Source organism: Sitophilus oryzae, unplaced genomic scaffold (assembly GCF_002938485.1).
Source record: "Sitophilus oryzae breed Bouriz unplaced genomic scaffold, Soryzae_2.0 scaffold_1274_pilon_pilon, whole genome shotgun sequence".
NCBI classification, from domain to species: domain Eukaryota; kingdom Metazoa; phylum Arthropoda; class Insecta; order Coleoptera; family Curculionidae; genus Sitophilus; species Sitophilus oryzae.
Window position 1 is genome coordinate 2,171,104 of NW_022145920.1, and position 22,621 is coordinate 2,193,724.

The 22,621-nt window shown below is 32.2% G+C and overlaps 3 protein-coding genes across 8 annotated transcripts; 2 read left to right on the forward strand and 1 right to left on the reverse strand.

The window, feature by feature from the left end:
• Window positions 1–16,307: 16,307 nt before the first annotated feature.
• LOC115874328 lies at window positions 16,308–17,518 on the forward strand. The gene is made up of 2 exons (XM_030889436.1): window positions 16,308–17,328; window positions 17,417–17,518. The coding sequence occupies exons 1-2, from the start codon at window positions 16,562–16,564 to the stop codon at window positions 17,460–17,462; spliced, it is 813 nt and encodes a 270-aa protein (XP_030745296.1). The 5' UTR covers window positions 16,308–16,561; the 3' UTR covers window positions 17,463–17,518.
• Window positions 17,481–19,803, reverse strand: LOC115874326 (tyrosine--tRNA ligase, mitochondrial). 2 transcript variants are annotated; one of them, XM_030889434.1, is made up of 8 exons: window positions 19,517–19,803; window positions 19,307–19,454; window positions 19,075–19,250; window positions 18,747–18,963; window positions 18,615–18,693; window positions 18,306–18,559; window positions 17,833–18,043; window positions 17,481–17,679 (listed from the first exon to the last, which is right to left on the reverse strand). In XM_030889434.1, the coding sequence occupies exons 1-8, from the start codon at window positions 19,639–19,641 to the stop codon at window positions 17,516–17,518; spliced, it is 1,374 nt and encodes a 457-aa protein (XP_030745294.1). In that variant the 5' UTR covers window positions 19,642–19,803; the 3' UTR covers window positions 17,481–17,515. The 2 variants fall into 2 exon arrangements, with proteins under 2 accessions (XP_030745294.1, XP_030745295.1); XM_030889435.1 differs by having other exon boundaries at window positions 19,307–19,440; window positions 19,517–19,613.
• A 459-nt stretch (window positions 19,804–20,262) lies between these two features.
• LOC115874329 (monocyte to macrophage differentiation factor) lies at window positions 20,263–22,227 on the forward strand. 5 transcript variants are annotated; one of them, XM_030889438.1, is made up of 6 exons: window positions 20,264–20,633; window positions 20,694–20,751; window positions 20,818–20,896; window positions 20,949–21,194; window positions 21,251–21,503; window positions 21,602–22,227. In XM_030889438.1, the coding sequence occupies exons 3-6, from the start codon at window positions 20,820–20,822 to the stop codon at window positions 21,803–21,805; spliced, it is 780 nt and encodes a 259-aa protein (XP_030745298.1). In that variant the 5' UTR covers window positions 20,264–20,633; window positions 20,694–20,751; window positions 20,818–20,819; the 3' UTR covers window positions 21,806–22,227. The 5 variants fall into 5 exon arrangements, with proteins under 5 accessions (XP_030745302.1, XP_030745301.1, XP_030745299.1 ...); XM_030889442.1 differs by having other exon boundaries at window positions 20,263–20,722; window positions 20,781–20,896; XM_030889441.1 differs by having other exon boundaries at window positions 20,263–20,633; window positions 20,694–20,896.
• Window positions 22,228–22,621: the final 394 nt, after the last annotated feature.

Genomic DNA, 22,621 nt, shown 5'->3' on the forward strand with positions numbered 1-22,621 from the left:
AGCAAAAAATACTTTCTTGACACAGGTTGAGCTTGTTCAGGTAACACTTGAATGCCCCTGTTGTAATCTGCACTTTATTCCTGCTAAGCATTAGCAGCTCTTTTGTGGTTTTAGAGCTAGGTCCTTGAATAAAGGCCTTGCCTTGGATTGTGTCCATGTCTGTTTCTCTAGTGGACATTCCGCTTTTTCCTGATCCGGAGTTTTACTGCACTACGGGCCATACAATTGGGTATTCCCAGTACTAGACTATAAGTATAAGTAGTTACGTAGAGGAAAAAATTTCTATCAAATAGTTTAAACTGTAGAATAGAAAATATAAGAAATAAGTTAGAAAGTCTCTCCATCTCCATCCAATATCAGTAGCATAGCAGATTTTGAAATATGTTTACCAATTATAAAGCGTCGTTATGAGAGACAAGTAGTTTCATAAACTGTTCTGCATATGTTTATGTTTTAAAATCTAAATTTAAAAAAAGTAAAAATATTGCATCATTTATCAAAATATCTAATTCATATTTCTTTATTTAGAAATTTTACGTAGTCAGATATAAAAAGATTTCTTATTTTAGCATTTATTTAAGATACCCCGTATTTTAACGTATATAATATTATTTAGTCTTGAAAATTGCAAAAGAAATTATATTTATATTATTTCAGCATAGCTGTCTTCTGTCTCGTCACATTTACTATTTACATTTTTTCTTTTTCCTCTATGATCTACATACGTATTACATATATGGTACGCATTCCCAAATTATTTTAACTTTTTCATTTCATATATTCCCTTGTTCTGTTTTTATACAGGGTGCTACAAATTCGAGGTACGAGCATTGGTATCTCGGTAACCGTAATAGATACGAACATGGTTAAATTGGGGCAGAGTTGCGTATTGGGGTCTTCACCAAGATGCCACCAAAAAAGATTTAAAAATTTCAAGGATTGCTGAGTTTTTTGGAAAAAACTGATTTTTTTGAAAATCAATTTTATATTTTCTTGTCGTTATTTTATAGAAAATCAAAAAACTAATTGCACATTCTCATAGCCACTTTATTAGGGCTATCTGATAGTATTTTTAGATTTTCAAATTAGCTGATAATTTGTGAGATACAGAGACCAACTTAATTTTTTTAAATACGGACCTGCATTTTTTTATTTCAGTTTTTGAAAGAACTCGCTCTCCAGAATACAATGATATGCCACACTTTATACTTTTTTTTGTTTTGGATACTTTAACAGCAACAAAACTATTTAATTATTATTTAAAATAATTTCAAGTTCGACTCTGGTTTCTTAAATTATTTAATATGATTATATTCATCGCAACAATATTGATCAGCGCTAATTAACACTGAATAAGGAAAACTGAGCCAATTGGAAGATTCAAATAAATAATATCCAGGTCAGGAATTTAAAGATATTATTTCTAATTTTTTTATCGTGAATTTGAAATCTCAGTGTGCGATCTTATAATATACATAATATTAATCGTAAAATAAATAAATCAACTTCAACAAACTAGTTTCTAATGTTCTACATGTTCGAAAGGGTTACCACCCTCCCTATTGTACAAATTTATTTTTCGCTCAATTATATTTATAGCTCTTTGAACTTTTTTTTATAGTTCCGAATGCATTTTGTACTCTTTATTGTAAATGTTGAGATAAATTGATTTCACTTTTACAAATGACGTCAAATAATGTAGCCTCTTGGCGATAGGTCCAGGAACCTCGTTGGACATTATACTGTTGCGGACCGGTGTGGACTCGACCTAACCTAACTATATGGCCCGCCCTCGGATGACCGTAACATCGCATTAAAGAATAGACACCGTAATGATTCATTCGAAGATTCGAGAAGAATCGAGTTCCACCGGAATGGAGTAGTACATACGAGAACAATCGAAACCTTCTCTATGCACCTAATGATCTATGGACTATTCTAGAGATCTTTAGCTGTCGGTATAAAAGCCGGCGGCTGGGACCTAGAGAGGGCAGTTATAAATAGATGAGTGCAGTTGACGCGCAAAAATTCAAAATAAACTCTTAGTTATAAATCGTTTGTAAATAGTTCTATAAGTCTTTTATCGTTATTGTTTTTGTTAATTAGTGTTAAATAAATAGTGTTTAAATAAATTGTGACTTTCTATCCACACGGAACCGACGAAAAACGTAACAATACTGCATACTGCTCTACCATTTCCAATACAACTTCCGGGAAAATGATTTGGTTGTTTATATTATAATATTATATTTATGTTAATTATTTTATATTATTTTATGGCATTTGCTTTTCCGTATTCAATGTTTTACCCCACGTCATTATTAAGTTTGAAAGCTTATTAATATTGTAACGATGAATAGATTAATGCCCACTTGCAACGTTTTTATAAACTTTGTTTAAAGGCTAAACAGTGATTAACAATACATATTTTATTATAGTTAATCACTGTTTAGCTTTTAAACAAAGTTTATACAAACGGTGCAAGTGGGCATAAATATTAAAAAAAACAGAGCCGGACTTGAAATTAGTTTAAATAAATTGTGTTCAAATATCAAAACAAAAAAAAATATTAAGTGTGGCATATCATTGTACTCAGGAGACCGAGTTCTTTCAAAATCTGAAATAAAAAATGCAGGTCCGTATTTAAAAAATTAAGTTCGCCTCTGTATCTCAAAAATTATCAGCTAATTTGAAAATCTAAAAATACTATCAGATAGCCCTAATAATGTGACTATGAGAATGTGCAATTAGTTTTTTGATTTTACAAAAAGTAACGACAGGAAAAAATAAATTTGATTTTCAAAAAAATCAGTTTTTCCCAAAAAACTCAGCAATCCTTGAAATTTTTAAAACTTTTTTGATGGCATCTTGGTGAACATCCCAAACCGCAACTTTGTCCCAATTTAACCATGTCCGTATCTATTACGGTTACCGAGATACCAATGCTCGTACCTCGAATTTGTAGCACCCTGTATACCTAATTGAAATTTATCTCATGAAAACTATCATGAAAAAAAATAATGCATAAACTTTTTGTTTTACCAACTGCCCACTACTACAAGAAGCTCTGGGCCATTTTTAATAAATAATTACCAGTGGCGTACACGGCTAGAGGCAGAAAGGGGCGGAAAGCCACCCCCCCCCCTCTATACTCTAGAATTTTATACTTAGGTTAGGATTAATGATTCTGAACAACATATATTCAGCACAAAGACACTTTTACAAAGAGTATTTTTTTTTTATAGAAAAGTTTAAAGTTCATTTAGATTTTTTTTACTATACGTAACGAATATAAAACTCTACCTGGAGCCATACCTGAATCCACTTCTTTGTTATAAAATATAATTGAAACGCCGCAATTAAAAATATCTTATTTCTTTTTAATAAAAACCCCAATTAATATAGCAAAAATTATTTGAGTGTTTTACCTCTAACAAGGTTTTTAAATACACAGAATGTTTTACCTTTTTATTCCTCTGTAATCTGTAGGATAACAAAGGTATAACAAATAAATCTACAAAGCAACAGCTAAAAAATGTTTCTGTTTCCTAAGTCAATTACTAAAAGTAAATAAACTTTTTTAGTTTAATTGAACCCATTTCTATTATGCAAACTGTACTTACTTTTGCATTATATGGCTTCTCAATATAGAACTCAACAAACTCTTGTCGCTAGAATAATTGACAGTACATTTTAAATTGATGATCCAGAGAAAGATCTGAGAAGCCAAACAAACAGAGCAATGGCCATGTCAGGATGTCTGAGGCAAATAGTGTGGACAAACCCCTTCATGCTAACAGACAGCAAAATTAAAATTTATAAGACCTGTAATATCAGACCAATAATGATATATTATGGCATAGAAATCCGAGAGGAAACAAACAAAGCCAAAAGCATGTTAAGAGTCGCTGAAATGAAGAACCTAAGAACCATAATGGGGAAGACTAGAAGAGACAGAATTATAAAAACAAATATCAGACAACAATGTGGAATACAGGACGTAGTGATATGGGACAAAGAAAGAGACAATGGTTCGCACAAGTAAAACGCATGGAAGAAATCAGGTTACCACGCATAGCTCTTGAAGGTAAACCCATGTGTAAGAGACAGCCGGGAAGACCTCCAAAAAGATGGAAAGATAGTTGGCAGGCCATCTCCCAAGAACTCCTACAGAGCCAACCTTTCAACTAACAGATCGACTAGATCTCAAATAAGTAGAAGAAGACATTTCAAATTTTGTGTTAAATACTAGAGTGAGAATTCGCCCATACGACATTTATTGTCTGTTTAGTTTCCGTTTACTAATTTAATAACAATCACTGCCACATAACTTAAAAATTCAGATCGTGTTCCTATCGTAATAGTCAGAATATATTTTCTATAACCCATGAGCAGGCTCTATAGTCTATAGGTATTGAAATACCATAGAAATACCCTAGCATATAGAAAATAAACTTCTTTATTCGAAAATATATCTAAAAACTACAGGTAAAATACATTGAGTACTGAAATAGAAATACTTAACACAGAAGTTAAACTTCCTTGTTTTTGAACCCATTTCTATACTCACCTTGAGCACCTTGAAATTTTTTTGCATTTTAAAGTTTTATATATTATTGTGTTCTCGACAACCGATTTTGATGATTTTCTAAGCAATTTGAAGCTAAATTATTTGACTTTTTAGTATCTCTTTTTAAATTAAAAATGAAAGTTGCCATATGTCAATTATACGAGGGAAAACAAAAGGTTGATATTTTGCTGAAAATTTGAAACATCCTGTGGAGCACGTTAACAAGGCAAGGAATTTTAAAATAATGTTATCATCTATGTGTATCTTTTCTCGATAGTTTGTTTTGGTTAATCTCAATAGCTTTTTTTTATTGGAGATATTCGCTTTTGAAGAAGACAGTAGTATATTTTCGTATTTTTTACATTCCTAAACGTCCCTTTGCTTTTGGTCCTAGTTAACAGATCTATAAAATAGTGTTTATGATTTATGTAATGTTACTGTCTTTGAAAAATCATATTATTATTGTCTGTTGGACAATTACTCTAGCTGATATGGCTTAAAATCATCTCTACTAAAATAAACCTAAAATAAACAATAATAATATGAATTTTCAATGACAGTGACATTACAAAAACAATAAACATAAATAAAAATAAAACTATTGAGACGAATCAAAAAACAAACTGTCCAAACTGACCAAACATATTCCACAGGGTGTTAGGTAATCAAACCTTCACCAAAATATCAACATTCCGTTTTCCCTCGTATAATTGAGAGTTGGTGAAATCTTTCATTTTTAATTTAGAAAGAGATTTTAAAAAGTAAAACAATTTAGCTACAAATTGTTTAAAAGATCGTCAAAATCGGTTTTCTAGAACACAATTTATTAAACTTTAAAATACATCAAAATTTAAAGTAGCCCGATTTTCGTGCCGGTGTATAGTCTTACTAATTAGAAAGTAAATGGACTCAAATGACATTTTTTTCACTGCTCTGATTTTTTACTACGAAATTAGCTCTTAAGCATTTTACCTGTACCTTTACAGAAAATCTTAAAAACATACAATCTCTTCTTACCTTTTTAATGATTTTTGGTTAAAATGAAGGACAACAAAGTATCGGCGTTAAAGAAATAATTTGAAAAAGAAGCGACGAAATTTTCCGGAAAACTTTTAGTCGCGATTTTCCACCAGTTGCTTATCGCCTCCGTGTGACGTGGGAACCGGTAAAACGGCGCGTAGTCGACTGAAAGGGATTTTGGTCCAGACAGTGGGAGAAAGATGCTGGGCGGAAAGTTTGCGCATAAATTTTCCGAATTTACCTCGATTATCGAGAGCAGTTTAGTTTTCGTTCTCTTTTATACTTCCTTCTATGTTAGTTGTATATGAAAAGAATAGAAATGGTGATAGCTATACAATAGTAAAGAAATAGTAATATTAATAATGTCGAAACCTTTGTAACAAATAATAGATTTCTGGATAAAAGGTTGAGTATTTCGAAGGAGATAGCTAAAAATTGAACAATTAATTTTTTTGTGTAAATGCCACTGCATTTGAATTCACACAGAAACCAGCATCTCAGTAGTGTTACACAGCAGGGTTGCGACCTTTTGTATTTAAAAAATCGGGAAAGCACTGGTGCAATTTTTTTTCTTATATGTAAAATTTTATGTGCCCATCGGATTTTGAAACGATATTTTATGCCTTTTAGCGTTAACTTAAAAAGAACTATTCGATATGTATAGAAAATTATGTAAAAATAAAAAATGAAAATTTGAAAACAAAATTAGTAAATAATCAATTAAATCTAAAACAACTAGAACAAAACCTAAACATAATCAAAAGTTTTAGCTGTATAATCTGTATAATTGGCTTTATTAGTTTATTTAATTATTTTTAAATGAACATTTTTTGGCAAAATAAAACACTAATTCCTCACAATACACCAAACACTTTAAAATATAACATACTTAATATACACAAGCATAAAAAAGCCTTAAGCCCTACAAGTGTGCTAATTTCCATTAAACACTTTATTTTTAACATTGGACGAGCGTTTCGTCAACCAGCTTAGCATCATCAGCAGATGATGAAAACTGATGGTTAGCTTCAAATTTATGGTTAGCGAAACGAGCGTCCAGATTTAAAAGCAAAGTGTTTTGGTGTATTGTGGTGAATTAGTGTTTCATTTTGCTGTTGTAACGTAAGATTCCAACTCCCAAATGTATTGAATATTTTTTATATCTTTTGTTGCTGTAATAATAAGAGCCTTGTCATTTTTAATAAAATCCAAAAATTCTTATATGCCATAAAATTAAATGAGATTTGAAGTTCCGTTCTAATGAGCTTAACTGAACATCTATTTCTAGCGTCTGTCTACTTCAACATCATACGGGAAAATATATAAATAAACAATGAAGGCATATAATTTACTCTAGTTTTAAAAAAATACTTTATTTTTTTATCTATAATTTTTATATCCTTTTTGACAAATTTCCTTTACCCAAGTTTTTATTATCGAATATTCATTCGAGTATCAATTTCTACTTCTTAATTGTAAAATTTCAAGATTTTAATTAATTCGTGGAAAAGAACTATAAAAAACTGTTTTTAAATTTAAGAAATTAATAAACATGTATTTTTAATAATAAATTTTACAATTTTAGTGTTTAATAAAAATGTGGCTATTAAACAAATAAAAATCGGGACATAGGGTTTTGCGTGGATGCGGGACTTTTGGGTCAAAATCGGGATTGTCCCGACAAAATCGGGACGGGCAACCCTGTTACAACTGTTACACTTTTTAATAATATAAATTTACCTACCTAACCAACAAATAAAACGATTAACGACATAACCTCTCAGTGGGTATCAATCAAAGAAGCCACAGCCATGCATTACCAACAGTGGTGGATCCACGACGGGGCTTGGGGGGCTCAAACCCCCCTTCGTTTCAGTCATGTAATACCTACGATATTATTAATTTATTATGTCAGAAACAACTCCGGGGTATGTACTTTGAATAAAATTTTATGTCTTCCCGAATCCTGGATCCTCCCCTGATTACCAGTATCTACATATGAATGAGCATACATAAATATAAATGTATTACCCATGCATCTGTACTAGATTACACATACACATGCATTAAATAGTATAGAAGTAATAAATATATTTGTAGTCATTCACAACCAACTTCGGCATCTCCGTTATGAAAAAGAAGGATGCCTGAATGATGAAGGAAATGTGAAAATAGAAGGATGCGGTTTGCAAATACTTAGTCCCATTGCAAAATTTTCAAAAAAGACCCTGAAGCTCAGAAACGAAGCGGGCTATAAAAATTTTGTTTACAACATCTTCCGTTTAACAAAAAGTGGGACAGGTTTGTGCAACCCGCATCCTTCTATCTTCACTAATAACCTCTCTATAACTAAACTACAAGATACCGTATGATTCAACCAAAATGGACATTCTGTACAGAAAAATATATTAATTAAATTATATAAAATGATTAGGTTGAATTGTCATATTTAATAATATTGTATATTATTTATTTATCACACAAAATCTCTACTTCTATTCCTTCACTCAACAAAAAGGGCCTACCACCTCATTTCTGGAGAACGACATATAAGACTAGATAACGCCATTAGATTATTAATGGCCCCCTACCTTTTCTAAATCCACGTTTTCCAAAAAATGTGTCAAACGATTTTTTAAGACACTTACAAAAAATTCCTCTTCACATAAACCGAGAGCAACTGGCCTACAGGAATTAGAATTGATAGGGTTTCCATTAATTTTGCTCAATGGGAGTTAATGGAAAATAGACTGGATGGAATAGAAGTTCCTGTTAAAAAATTTGCCATGGAATCTATTAGTATCAATAAAGGTGTTTTTGAATTAGAGATTAATGAATACTTTTGTAACACTGAATATGAAATATTATCATGACCTGAAATCTTTCTTTGAGTTTACAATTTTAATTTGAGGATAAGGCAATATCTACCTTTTTCTTTGTGATTACTATGTTTGGATGAAGGAGGAACAAATTGAGGGACCAATAAGACAAAAAAACTCTTCCATCCAGTCTTCTGTGACGTTTTTTTATTAACACACAGCGAACAGCAGCTCGTATACAGATTGTTACTTATTGGGGAACAGAATGGCAACACTGCCTACATTCCAAATGAGTATTAAGCTAAGCTGCGTAGCTGCCATAGACTTAAAATAAAATATAGACTGAGCATCTCATTCATAAATAGCTGGAACATGCGGTCAGACACTGTCTTGTTATTGTTGTGTTATTGTTTTATATTATAACGAGTGCGACACGAGCGATAGATAGGTTGTCTCTGTCGTAACGGTCGTTCCCTGACGACTCTGCCGAGAAACACAACACTGTCTTTCGTTTCTCAAGTACACCTGAACTCTCCGTATCATAGCCAGGTAATTTTTTTTATTTTAATGAAGCTATAATTAAATTAAAAATATATCGTATTTAAACTTTTTTATATTTTATTAAGATTTAGGAAAGGTTTTTTAAATAAAAGTTTAGAAAAAACAATTAGAGTCCAAAAAGGATAAAAATAATAAAATACACGTTATAGAAGAAATTTTATAATCGAAATTAGGTAATTTTTTAAATTAATAATAAATTATTAATTTTAGTCAAACATTTACAACCCCTAATATTAATCAAAACAGGATCTATTCCACAGATATAATAGAAACGGCGACAGGAGAGAAAAAAAAATGATTGTTGTAATTTTTTTCTGGTTAAGTGACGTCTTATTATGTAAATTAGACAAAACATAAATCTGTTCCATTAAAGCAAGGAAGGTGATAGGAAGTGGATAAAATAAAAACTACATTTATTTAACTCGGTACTGTCTTTATTATACCGGGTGCGTCTCAAAAGTGGCTCATCCCCATAATTTTTTTATATTTTCAAATAAAAACAAGATTTAGTATGTTAGTATATGAAATAAATTAGGATTGATTGACGCATTCAATTGTTTTTGGTCACTTCCTGTTTCACCGGAAATGACTATAACTTTTAATTTTTAAACGGCACCCTCGGTATATTTCTACTTTATTCGATAGAAAATGACACTCTGAATAGAATGACATATCATATGTCAACTTTTGACATTTTCGCATATGGTTTAATTGTAATTGTAACACGCAATTCATAACGACAATTTGACTCGAAATACCAAGTGTGTGGTATCAATATATTCATAAAAAAATGCTTTTTCCAAATATGCTAATGAGTCACCCTTGTTCCATTTGAAAAAATTGATATATGTATGATTAAAAATACGATTTGTACATCTTTTAACCGGCCTAGACAAGACACGAAACCTATTAGACGATCAAAACTATTTTTCCAAGGCTCCTTGATTAAAACTTAGTGGATTGAAAAAAACTGGATTGAAATTTAAAATAGGATATGTTTTTAAGCGACAATGTCAAAAGTTGACATATGATATGTCATTCTATTCAGAGTGTCATTTTTTATCGAATAAAGTAGCAATATACCGAGGGTGCCTTTAAAAATCAAAAGATGTAATCATTTCGGTGCAACATGAAGAGACCAAAAACAATTGAATACGTCCAATAAATCCTAATTTATGTCATATACCTACTAACATACAAATCTGTTTTTTTATCTGAAAAAATAAAAAAAGTTATAGGGTTGAGCCACTTTTGAGACGTATATTAAAAAATATTGTTTCATAATGTAATATCATTTTAAAATTCTTGTACGTTATTTTAGATTCTGAAGATAATTTTAGAATAAACCGGAATATATTTTTAATAAAAACAGTATTAATTATTAACAGGGTTATAATTATGATTTTGTTACAATGTAAGTAAGTAAATAATGTAATGTAAAAGAAAAAATTCAGATTTTACATTTTATTAAAATATTATCTAAATAAGTGCCTTTCTACAACAACGCCACTGACTGCCAATGGGTAAATTGAGAGTTGCCTACCGATCAAAAGTCGTTTCAAGACTTAAATGGATTATTTAAGTCAAATTTCTTGCAAATTTGGCACTGGCGAACCATATTTTATAGTTTTTGAACAGAAAAAGTCAATAAAATAAACACTTAAGGACTACAAGCTAAGAAAATGCGTTAATACAGCCGGGGAGATAGCGGCAACAAAGCTTTACCGCACACGTGCGACACGTACTACAAGGTAATAAATGAATGAATAGGCTCCCTCGCCTCTAATCGGTGTTGTCATATTGTAAAGAACTTATCCTTATTAAACAGTATCCGACTTATAATTTAGTAGTATAAGGACTATTTAATACATCTATGGAATATTAAAACCTACTTTATTAAACTGTAGTATTAATATCTCAATGTATATATTATATATATAATTCTTGTGTATAACAAGAAAAAAAAATATTGATAATATTAAAGACGTGACAACATAGGCTGGATGAGGAAGGCTCGGTTGACTGTACCCAGAAGTAAACATGTGTACAAAAAAGGTTGTTTGTCCGCGTTGAGATGTAAATAGTGTAGTCTATATTTTATTTTAAGTCTATGGTAGCTGCCGACTCGTCCCGTCGCGTCGTCTCTCGACGATCGGGCCGAGGTTGCCATATTTCAACCATAAAGCTCTTGCCGCGAGTAATAAACAAATTAACAACCTGTATGACTGGAGTAGTGGATCATATAACTAGCTTCTATACGTCCCACTAGTCAACTCGCATACCCAACAATGTTGCCGTTTGTTATCCCTTAATTTTGCAGTTCTAAACAGAAAAAAACTTATCCCAGAGACTAACCTACGGCGTGTTTTGATTGCTATTGCCGACAGCTGTATATAAATTAAAAAATAAAAACAGTTGTAAAAAATAAAAAAGTTCTATATTTGTGGGATACGAACCTGGAACCTCTCGATTCCGAAGCGACGGCATCACCAATGGATCTACAGATGCTATTGCAAAATTGGCTATAGCTCAGAGTTACTTCTTAAAACCGTTCATAAAATAAAGCTTGTCGCTCACTTGCCGGAAACGAAACCAAACGAACAGAACGGAAGAAATTCCGGGCGAAATAAAAACATACAATTCAAGCTAGGCGCGTCCACTAATAGGTCTGTTCCAAATACGAGAACACCGTTTTAACACCGGTGTTGAGCTAACACCAGCGGCTAAATATGGGCTGTCCGATGTTCCCGTGTCAGCTCAACACCGGTGTTAAAACGGTGTTCCGGTGTTTGGAACGAAATGTATTAGTGTCTTCTTCAAAAGCCAATATCTCCAATAAAAAAAGCTATTGAGATTAGCCAAAACAAACTATCGAGAAAAAATACACCTAGATGATAAAATTATTTTTAAATTCCTTGCCTTGTTAACGTGCTCCACAGGGTGTTATAAATTTTCTTTGAACCTTTGTTAAAAACCAAAATATCAACATTTTGTTTTCTCAGTATTTCATAGTATAATGTCAGATGGCAATTTTCATTTTTAATTTAGAAAGAGATACTAAAAAGACAAATAATTTAGCTACAAATTGCTTAAAAAATCATCAAAATCGGTTCTCTAGAAGATAATATATAAAACTTTAAAATACATAAAAATTTTAAGGTTTCCGTTTTTCGTGCCGGTTGTAGAAATGGGTTCAAAAACAAGGAAGTTTAACTTAATTGGCATTTTCATTACAGAACTCAATATATTTTACCTATAGTTTATATATTTTCGAACAAAGAAGTTTATATTCTATATGCCCTAATATGGGGTATTTCTATGGTATTTCAATACTTATAGAGTCTGCTCATGGGGTATTTCTATGGTATTTCAATACCTATAGAGTCTGCTCATGGGGTTATAGAAAAGATATTCTGACTATTATGATAAGAACACGATCTGAATATCATGAATTTTTAAGTTATGTAATTAAGATTGTTATTAAATTAGTAAACTGAAACTAAACACACAATTTTAAATTAAATTTTTAAAATAAAAAGTTAGATAAAAAAAGCCGAAATAGCTTCTTATTTGTATACTACAAACATAAATGACGTATGGGCAGGGTTCGGAAAACTACATGTTACTTTTAAAAACTACATAAACTACATTACATGTAGTTAATGTAGTTTATGTAGAGGGTGTAGTTTATGTAACCTATGTATGTAATTTTCAAATATCAAAGGTTTGAGGCGAGGTTATAATAAGTTGAAGCTTTAGAAAACACAATGTATTTAAGAAAACAGAAGAAATTTGGCTTTAAATATAATATTCACACATCATATTATTTAGACCCCCCATACAAAGCAAAATTATTCATAATATCAATAGGTAGTTTATAAACGTAGTTTTCATGTAGTTAATGAACGAGAAAAGACGTAGTTTTTGAAGAAAAACTACACGTAGTTAATCAGGTAAATTACGTCTTAATTAACTACTTCCGAACCCTGCGTATGGGTGAACTCTGATTATAGTATTCAACATAGAATTTAAAATGTACTGTCAATTATTCTAGCGATAATTTGAGAAGCGATATAATGCAAAAGTAAATACAGTTTGTATAATAGAAATGGGTACAATTACAAGTAAATATGTTTATAAATAGGTATATTATAAGACTAAGATAAGAGAAACATTTTTTAGCTGTAGCTTTGTAGATTTATTTGTTATACCTTTGCTATCCTACAGATTAACAGAGGAATAGAGGAATAAAAAGGTAAAACGATTATTTGTATTTTAGAACCAAGCGAAGCGGGCAGAGGCTGCTGAACAAGCGTTTCTTCCTTCCAATCCTTTTTAACACCTCACTGTAGTATTGAGTAATAAAAAGGATTGAAAGGAAGAAACGCTTGCTCAGCATGTACAGTACGTCTGCTGGATCTGTGTCTATGAAAGGAATGCGGAAAAAAACGATTTAAATAAACAGCAATTTATTTTATACGTCGACTTAACGAGTACGTCACCGCAAATCGCTCCGCCCACTCATTTTATTGGCTACTTGCAAATTTGTTGAATTTTTATTGATGGGACGCGTCGTCTATTTTTTTATGAAAAACATCGAGAGAATATCGTTTCCCCTCTCACGGATACCCCGTAGCCACAGAACGGACAGACGTACTGTAAAAAACACCATACTATAACGTGGTATCGATGCTTCTAAAACCAAAGCAGGGACAGGGATAGAAATATTTAGGCCGAAAATTAAATACTTACTCCGAACCAATGGGCACCTACGCCAGCATCCTTCAGGCAGAAATTTACGCTATCGAAATGTACGTACAATTTATCTTAGATAGGAATGATCGAAAACAGGAAATTGCCATCCTATCCGAATATCAAGCACTAAATGGGATCAACTCAGTAACCATCAATTCGAAGTCAAAGAATGCCTATAGAGAAGCTCAACAAATTAGGCGAAAAAAATAAAGTCCTCTTAATCTGGGTGCTTGCTCACCAAAGGATAGAAGACCGGCCGAAAATTAAATACTTACTCCGAACCAATGGGCACCTACGCCAGCATCCTTCAGGCAGAAATTTACGCTATCGAAATGTACGTACAATTTATCTTAGATAGGAATGATCGAAAACAGGAAATTGCCATCCTATCCGAATATCAAGCACTAAACGGGATCAACTCAGTAACCATCAATTCGAAGTCAAAGAATGCCTATAGAGAAGCTCAACAAATTAGGCGAAGAAAATAAAGTCCTCTTAATCTGGGTGCTTGCTCACCAAAGGATAGAAGACAATGAAAAAGCAAATTATCTAGCTAGAAAAGGAGCGAACACTCCACTAACTGGACCAGAACCGTTCTGTTTTCCCAGCGGGAACCTACGACCGAGAAAAATCATAGGTTTTCCTTGATTTAAGTAAAAACAATCTTCGGATTGTCATGGGGTTTCTAACAGGGCACTGTCTCCTCAACGAACACCTCAGTAGGCTGAAGCTGAGAAATAACGGCGAATGCACATTCTGTGGGGAAAATGGGGCAACACCGAACACCTTATCACTGAGTGCGCCGAGACGACGACCACTCGTGCTATGAACTTTGGTACGGCTGATGTCCAGGATGGAGAGATGGCCTCTGTTGAGCCGTCTTAGATACTGGCTTCTGTTAAAGCCCTCAGTCTGTATGATGAGTTATAACTCGTTTTAACTCAAGAAAGGGGAACACACAATAGATCTGTAAGGTCGCGGTGATTAACTCCCCTCCTAAACATTCTACATTCTACGAAACGAACAGAACGGAAAAAAATCCGGCCGAAATAAAAGCATACAATTCAAGCCTAGGCGCGCTCACTAGGCCGAACGGAAGCGAAACAAAACAAAGCGTTAACGGTAGAAATAAAACAGTGCTGGTCGTTGCAAGCAATATGCAGGACGAGAGATTGATTTTGTTAGTTCTTCTATCTTTGTTAGTATTATATTTTGTTAGTTTTTTAGATTTTGTTAGTTTGTGTAAATATACTAGAATCGGGACTACTAGTGTCACACCTAGACATTTTAAAAGAAATTTGCCACAAATGTCAACCAAGCAGCTCCGAAACGAACTGACTCTTTCCGACAACTTAAAAAATCCAATCCAACTCCAACAATAAATTTGAAAGCTGTAAGTTAAAGTCGGTGCGCTTTAATAAACGATAAAAATAAGCACCGATACTATTATCAGGTTATACCGATATATTATCAGGTTTATTTTGAACTTATTAATTAACATTATTTCTTCTTTAACCCGTTTACCAAACACCGGTATCGATATCAAAACCGGTGTCGTAATCAAAACCGGTATCGAGATGAACACCGGTGTCTAGACCAACACCGGCGTCGGTGTCGGCGTCAACACCGGTGTCGGTGTCAACATCGGTGTCGGTGTCGACACCGGAACACCTGATATAGCCCATATTTGGCCATCGGTGTCAGCTCAACACCGGTGTTAAAACGGTGTTCCGGTGTTTGGAACAGACCTATTAGTGGGCGCGCCTAGCTTGAATTGTATGTTTTTATTTCAATTGATAGTATTAGTGTTGTGTAGAAAGCAAATAAAACACCTTAAAATAATGCATTACTAATAAAATCTAATTACTTATTACTTGATAGGTCCTAAAAATTTTTGTAAAATGGTTTTGTAAAATCCTCAGCTTTCAAAAATAATGAAAAACTGAAAGTAACAAAGAGTTATGTTGTTTGCCGTTATGGGAAAACCAACCGCCTTCTCGTTACACTTCATTTAGATTTTTTTTACAATACATAACGAATATAACACTTCACCTAGAGCCTTATTACTTCTTACCTGGATCCACTTCTTTGTTGTAAAATAAAGTTGAAATGCCGCAATTAAAAAGATATTATTTTTTTTAATATAAACCCCAATTAATATAGTAAAAATTATTTGATGGTTTTACCTCTATGTAGCACTTATAGCACCCTCAAAATTGCATTCGACTCACTAAAAGTACTTGGAAGAAAATTATAATAAATCGAAAACATAGTAAGACTATAACACCCTGTAGTTACGAAACAAAGCAGAATTGGATCTACATTGATATGAAAAATAAATCTTATTTTTACATGAGGAATCTCCCCACGAGAGATGGCACATGTTTTTTGAAACACCCTGTAACTACTTGCGACAGGGCACTTATTAATAGTGACCCTAACAATAAGAAATCTAAATCTGTGATTTCGACGTCCCTCATCATTCCCCAAAAGCATAAGAGCATAACCAAGCATAACCCACTTGCAGGAAAATCATCCTGTATATCTTCAACTTTATGACAGCCAGATGACAGCATACAAAGTTCCTCAAAAAGTTAATTTATGATTCGGTTAAGGTCGGAGCAGTATCTAGTACCTTGATACCAAAGCTTGAAGCTTAAATTATGCTTAAATCCTTGGCTTAAATCCACTTAAATCAGCTTAATTTTTTTTTCTGTGAATATAGCGCTATCTCATGAAAAGCAATCGAACTATCGTAGTTCAACTTTACGCGCTTTTTTGTTTTATTGTCAAAATTTTCGCTTTTACTGTATATTTTTGATAAAAATCAACCTCTATGAATAAAATTTTTGAGAAAAACCTTTTAAAAAATTGGTTCGAACAAATGGAACATGAACTAGATTACTACAAGGAACCCATACTTGAAGAATACACAGTTGGGGTTATTCAACTAGCATGTAACACCTTCAACCAAGAACTTCAAGTATTCTTCATGACTGTAGATGTTATAGAACAATACATTTATCTGAAAGATCTACGAGGAGAAAAAATATACGACCCATTATTCTCTGTATGTGTCGTATTTTTTATTGTAAGCAAATATGTGGGAGGTACATTTGAAATGAAAACTCCATCAATACAAAAGTTTATGCTGACTATGACAGGTCGAGAATATACAACTAAAATGATTATAAGTCTGGAAAGGGAGATTTTACACATTTTAGACTGCAGACTTCCATTTACGACAGTGTTGGATGACTTTAATACTTTCTTTCAACATGTTCGTACAGATTATAGATTAAATGATACCTTACACAGACTGTGTATTAACATATTCCAACTCGTATATTTACTGAGAAAGATATGGTTTGAAGAATTAAAAGACTTATATTCAGATGACCCAACAGCATTTCGATATTTGATGTGTTCAAAGTTCTTTTTGCCCATTGGGATATTGGTGTCTGCTTTTCGACTTACAAACTATCAGTTTATTTTGGACATTGATTATTTTTTGCAAAAATTGAGAATAGTAACCAAGATACATCCAGATCACATTTATGCTTTTAGTACTATAATTTTGAATTGTATTTCGACCCATCAAAGGTAAATATTGTATTGTTTGAAAAATAATGATTGTTGGAAAAAAATGTTAATTTTTTGAATATATGTATATAGGAATATGTTATCTTAGGTATAGGAAGTTCATAAAGTCACAATCAAACTATGCAATACAGTAACGAGTTAAGAAAAAAATGTTTAAGGATTTACTTTTTTATTATCACAATAAATATTAAACCAGCCATTTAACAATATAATAACTTTTTTTGCCCACTCTTATAACAGATGTATTGTTTTTTAATATATGTGCATTAGCGTTTACTACTTCATTTGGATTTTGTACTTTTTGCTGATTTACATAAAATCCTCCTGCCGAAATGATTCTCACTGCGTCTTCTAAAAGAGTTTATTTTAATCAAAACAAAATCATTAGTATGAAAATCGTCCCCTTAGATTAGAACTAGTGTATGTCCATTTTCTTCAAAATTGAAATTTTCAGGCAGAACTACGTAGTAAGGCTAAGAGGACGAAATTTGAGAAAAAACTTACCAACTCTGCTAAAACCACCAATCTTCATTGATAATTCTAAAATAGTCTGCCCTGCCTGTGGTAAAATTTCAACCAAGGTTGCTCCTTCAAATATTTGAACAATATCAGCGGGTTCCAGTTCACTTAATGTTTTAAGATTTCCTTTATAAAGAACATCTGTAACATTTTGAGCCCTTCTAAGACCCTCTTCCCCATGAACCAGAAGTGTTACCTAAAATAAATATATTTTATTAGATGAGGGTTTTTTTGATTCATTCAGTTATCAATCATATACCGTATGATCGAATAAAACCGGCGTCCAGTTGGCTTGGAAATGACGATCGATGACATTTTCCATATAAATTTACATATGAAATGACAGCGATCTTCATTTCATAGCCATCGCTGACGCCGTTTTTATTCGATCATATGGTATTTATAAGTTCAATTATGTTATTGATAGATTAATTCAATTAATGCTCTGAAAATATTACTTGTTCAGCTAGTCTCTTTTGAGCTAGTCTTAATTCTGGTTTTTCTTTATGCTTTCGCATGAGATCAGCAATATAGTTTACTGAATCAAATGTAAAAAGCCTTAGATATTTCTCTACTTCTGAATCAGCTTGCCTCATCCAAAACTGATATAGAGTAAATGCTGAGGTTTTTTCTGGAGATAACCAAACAGCATTTCCAGCTGATTTTCCAAATTTATCCCCAATTTCAGTTGTTACTAATGGAATTGTTAGACCTGAAAAAAAATAAATAGTACTGATTTTTTAAAGAATTTCATACAATATATTTACCATATACTGGTTTATCCAATGTTTTACTAATTAATTCATGGCCAGACATAATATTGCCCATTTGGTCATTACCACCTATCTAAAATACCACTAAAATTATATATTTTCAAAACTCTGCTAATACATACTGACTTGAAATGCACATTGGTAATGTTTAAATAGATGCAACCAATCATATGCTTGAAAAAGTTGATAACTAAATTCTGTAAAACTCATTCCATATGTAGAGTTTAACCTAGACTGTACACTATGTCTTGAGAGTAATGTTCCCATTCTTAAATGCCTTCCTACCTTACCTATAAGTTCAATGGCTGATATTTTACTATACCAGTCATCATTATTTACTATTCTAAAAAGTGTTTTGCAATTATTTTTGTGAATAAATAACTTTTTTTCTTTAGTAATTATGTAATGTAGTAAACTCTGAAATGTACTAAAAACATTAAATTTTAATATATACCTAAGTGGTTTAAGCTCATTTTTGCCTGTCCACAAATACTGTTTGTGATTTTCAAATATGGTTTGAATATTTTTGTGGATACCATGTACATTTGTACTAATATAATCATGAGCTAATTCTTTTCTTTCAGTATTTCTACCACTAGGATCCCCTATCTTAGCAGTCGCCCCACCTATCTAAATAAATAAAATTGTAAGTTAATAACAGTTACAATGAAACCTATAAAGTTTACCAATGCTATAGTTTCATGACCACTTCTCTGCCAATGTAACAAATTTATCAAAATTAAAAGATTTCCTACATGTAAACTGTCGGCAGTTGGATCAAAACCAGCGTAGACTGTTTGAGGCATAGCATTCATCAAGTCTGTAACAGAATTCCTAGAAAAGTTTCATAGCTGCTAAGTTTCCTAATCTAAAATATTCTACGTGAATGAACTTACGCAGCTGTGTCAGGAAATATATCTTGGAACATTCCACGTTCTTTTAATCGCAGAATATTTCTGTTTGAATAATTCCTGTAAAATAGGTGTGTATTTTTCCATATTAAAATATTATTTAATTTCATCCCAAAAAAATTTTCAAAAACATTAACCTCTATTTTTTGGGGGTTATTAACTATTCTTCTTCTTTATTTTTTCAACCACAGCTGCCTACCCACCCTATTGGCGAATGTTTGAAATCGACTCATACAAGTATGCTCCGTACTCAGTACCATCTGGAGCAAAGATCTGGAGCCATTATTGCCCCAACAAAGAATCGATTTTTATATTTTTATCCTAAATCCTAAAGACTTTTCACTCTCTAAAAAGCCCCGTTCTCAGAACAACGTCGTGTCGCGGGCGACACAGTTTGACATTTCAAACAACCAATGAGAACTGTACTAAATTTAAAATTGACAGCTGTTTGAATTTTGTACAAATCTGATTGGTTCTTTTGTCGTGTCGCTGGCGACAGTCGCAGTTCTGAGAACGGCGCTTTACACAGCTCGAGAGCTACAGCTAAAGCCCCGTTCTCAGAACTGCGACTGTCGCCAGCGACACGACAAAAGAACCAATCAGATTTGTACAAAATTCAAACAGCTGTCAATTTTAAATTTAGTACAGCTCCCATTGGTCGTTTGAAGTGTCAATCAGTGTCGCTGTCGACACGACGCAGTTCTGAGAACGGGGCTTAAATATGACCAAGGACCGCAGTTCGGTTTCCGCGTAAACAAAGTAGACCCAGAGACAGATGAGTAGGCCCCAGTTAGATTAATTAGCCCTGGCAGTTTTTTTTTTCAATGCCTTGGCAGCAGAGGTAAAATTAACTCAGAGATATAAGGTTAATCAATACATTTTCAAATTCAAACAGCTGGCAAATGACAAATGGCGTAAACCAGTGCGTAAACAATGCAAATAATAGGCATATTGATCATTAAATTTCCTATTTTAAACCATGTTAAATAGACAATAAATTATTTAATGCCTTAAGAGACAAAGCAAGTTACGAAGTGCAAAGTTACGGGAAAACTGGAGATCAGGATTCTACGTAAAGAGATGTTTAAAAACTGCTTTTGGGGTATTAATAAAGAAATTTTAAATACAGAGTGTGGACAGGTCTAACTTTTTGTTCTTCTAGTAAGGTTCTGTGTCTTCAAGAGCAATTAAGTAAAGAACTGTAAACCGGAGTGTAAAACGTAATATGCAATTATATTTTCAATTTTAGTAAACTAAATTATTACATTTTTATCATCACACTTTAGGAATGCTTAGTGACAGTGCTTCAATAAAAAAGTTTTTTTATATAAATACCAAATCTCTAGTCTTGGAGGGTCTTAGGAGGTAAATTTATTTTTATGTCTGCTTAGTGTTATTGAAACAAAATCTTATTTAGCACAAAATGGATGAACAAGAAAGCATTACCCAAAGAACAGTATCAGCCAGCTTATGTAGAGCATATAGCAAATATTATAACTCATGCAATTTGGATATTCCCTAGCATCTTGGGGGCTGCTGAACTTTATCAGAGATCTCAAAATAATGCTCAAGTGGCGTCAGCTTTTGTTTATGGTTTAACTTTAATATCCTTGTTCTTTATTTCAACATCCTTTCATTCGGTATTTTATTGTAATAGTTACAGGCAAGTTTCTTTATGTTAGATTTTCAAATTACTACATTATTTACTGGTTGTTTTAGATACTTAAAAGATGTGCTACATCGTTGCGATAGAGCTATGATTTATATTTTTATAGCTGGTTCATATTTCCCCTGGTTAACCATTGAACAACTTCCATTGGAGGGTTGGTCTTTACATATGAGATGGGTGGTTTGGCTTATGGCTTTATTAGGTATCGCATATCAACAAATCTTCCATGAAAAGTACAAAAAACTTGAAGTTCTATTTTATTTAATTATGGGTGTTTGCCCAGTACTTCCTATAATTTCTGAGGTATGTAATGAGAATACATAAACATTAAACTAATACAAAAGTAAAAAAGAATACACTTTAAAAAATTTTATGAAATATTAATTTAAATTTATTTTCAGCATTATTTTTTGGGTATGATGGAGCTAACAATTGGTGGAATTCTCTATGTAACAGGGGTAATATTTTTTAAATGCGATGGTGTCATTCCATTTGCTCATGCTATTTGGCATCTATTTGTAGCTACTGCGGCATATTTTCATTATTATGCCATTTTAAATTATCTGTATCCAATTGTAAATGTAGGACATGAGTCTCATTCTTAGACATTATTCTTCTAACTCATCTGTGATTTGTCTTTGAATTGTTATTCTAGCTTTAAATATATTCTTATTTCAAATTGTTTATTACAATCTCTTTAAAGCAGATTAAGAGATTTTTCTAGTTTTAAGTTAATTAAAATACTCAAATAGGCTGAAGTATGCTCGAAATAATTGATCTGTTTTATTTTTTTTAGATATTCATTTTTAAGATTAATTTTACAAACAGTGCCAATAATATAAAATATACCTATTATGTTCAACCTATTTTTTTTTATGTGTTGAAATATTATAGGGAAAATTGATATTATAATGTTGTGATTTTTATTATTTATACCTTTTAAATATATGAAGTATTTTACATATACAGGGTGCTACAAATTCGAGGTACGAGCATTGGTATCTCGGTAACCGTAATAGATACGAAGATGGTTAAATAGGGGCAAAGTTGCGCTTTGGGATGTTCACCAAGATGCCATCAAAAAAGTTTTAAGATTTTTAGAAAATCAAAAAACTAATTGCATATTCTCATAACCACTTTATTAGGGCTATCTGATAGTATTTTTAGATTTTCAAATTAACTAATAATTTGTGAGATACAGAGGCCGACTTAATTTTTTTAAATATGGACCTGCATTTTTTATTTCATTTTTTGAAAGAACGCATTCTCCTGAGTACAATGGTATACCACACTTGATACTTTTTTTTTTATTTCGGACATTTGAACACATCGTTACAATATTGATAAGCCTTCAAACTTAACAATGACGTGGGGTAGTAGCAGTAACATTGAATACGGAAAATCAAATGCAATGAAAAATA

What these genes read in the sequence shown, in the direction of transcription:
- LOC115874326 (XM_030889434.1), bottom strand. Translation starts at nt 19,641, where the DNA reads ATGAAATTAAATAATATTTTAATATGGAAAAATACACACCTATTTTAC. An exon ending in ATATTTCCTGACACAGCTGC is followed by an intron (nt 19,455 to 19,516) that starts GTAAGTTCATTC and finishes AAACTTTTCTAG; the next exon opens with GAATTCTGTTACAGACTTGA. An exon ending in ATTACCAATGTGCATTTCAA is followed by an intron (nt 18,694 to 18,746) that starts GTCAGTATGTAT and finishes GTGGTATTTTAG; the next exon opens with ATAGGTGGTAATGACCAAAT.
- LOC115874329 (XM_030889439.1), top strand. Translation starts at nt 20,820, where the DNA reads ATGCTTAGTGACAGTGCTTCAATAAAAAAGTTTTTTTATATAAATACC. An exon ending in GTCTTGGAGGGTCTTAGGAG is followed by an intron (nt 20,897 to 20,948) that starts GTAAATTTATTT and finishes AATCTTATTTAG; the next exon opens with CACAAAATGGATGAACAAGA. An exon ending in TACTTCCTATAATTTCTGAG is followed by an intron (nt 21,504 to 21,601) that starts GTATGTAATGAG and finishes ATTTATTTTCAG; the next exon opens with CATTATTTTTTGGGTATGAT.
- LOC115874328 (XM_030889436.1), top strand. Translation starts at nt 16,562, where the DNA reads ATGAATAAAATTTTTGAGAAAAACCTTTTAAAAAATTGGTTCGAACAA. An exon ending in TGTATTTCGACCCATCAAAG is followed by an intron (nt 17,329 to 17,416) that starts GTAAATATTGTA and finishes ATGTTATCTTAG; the next exon opens with GTATAGGAAGTTCATAAAGT.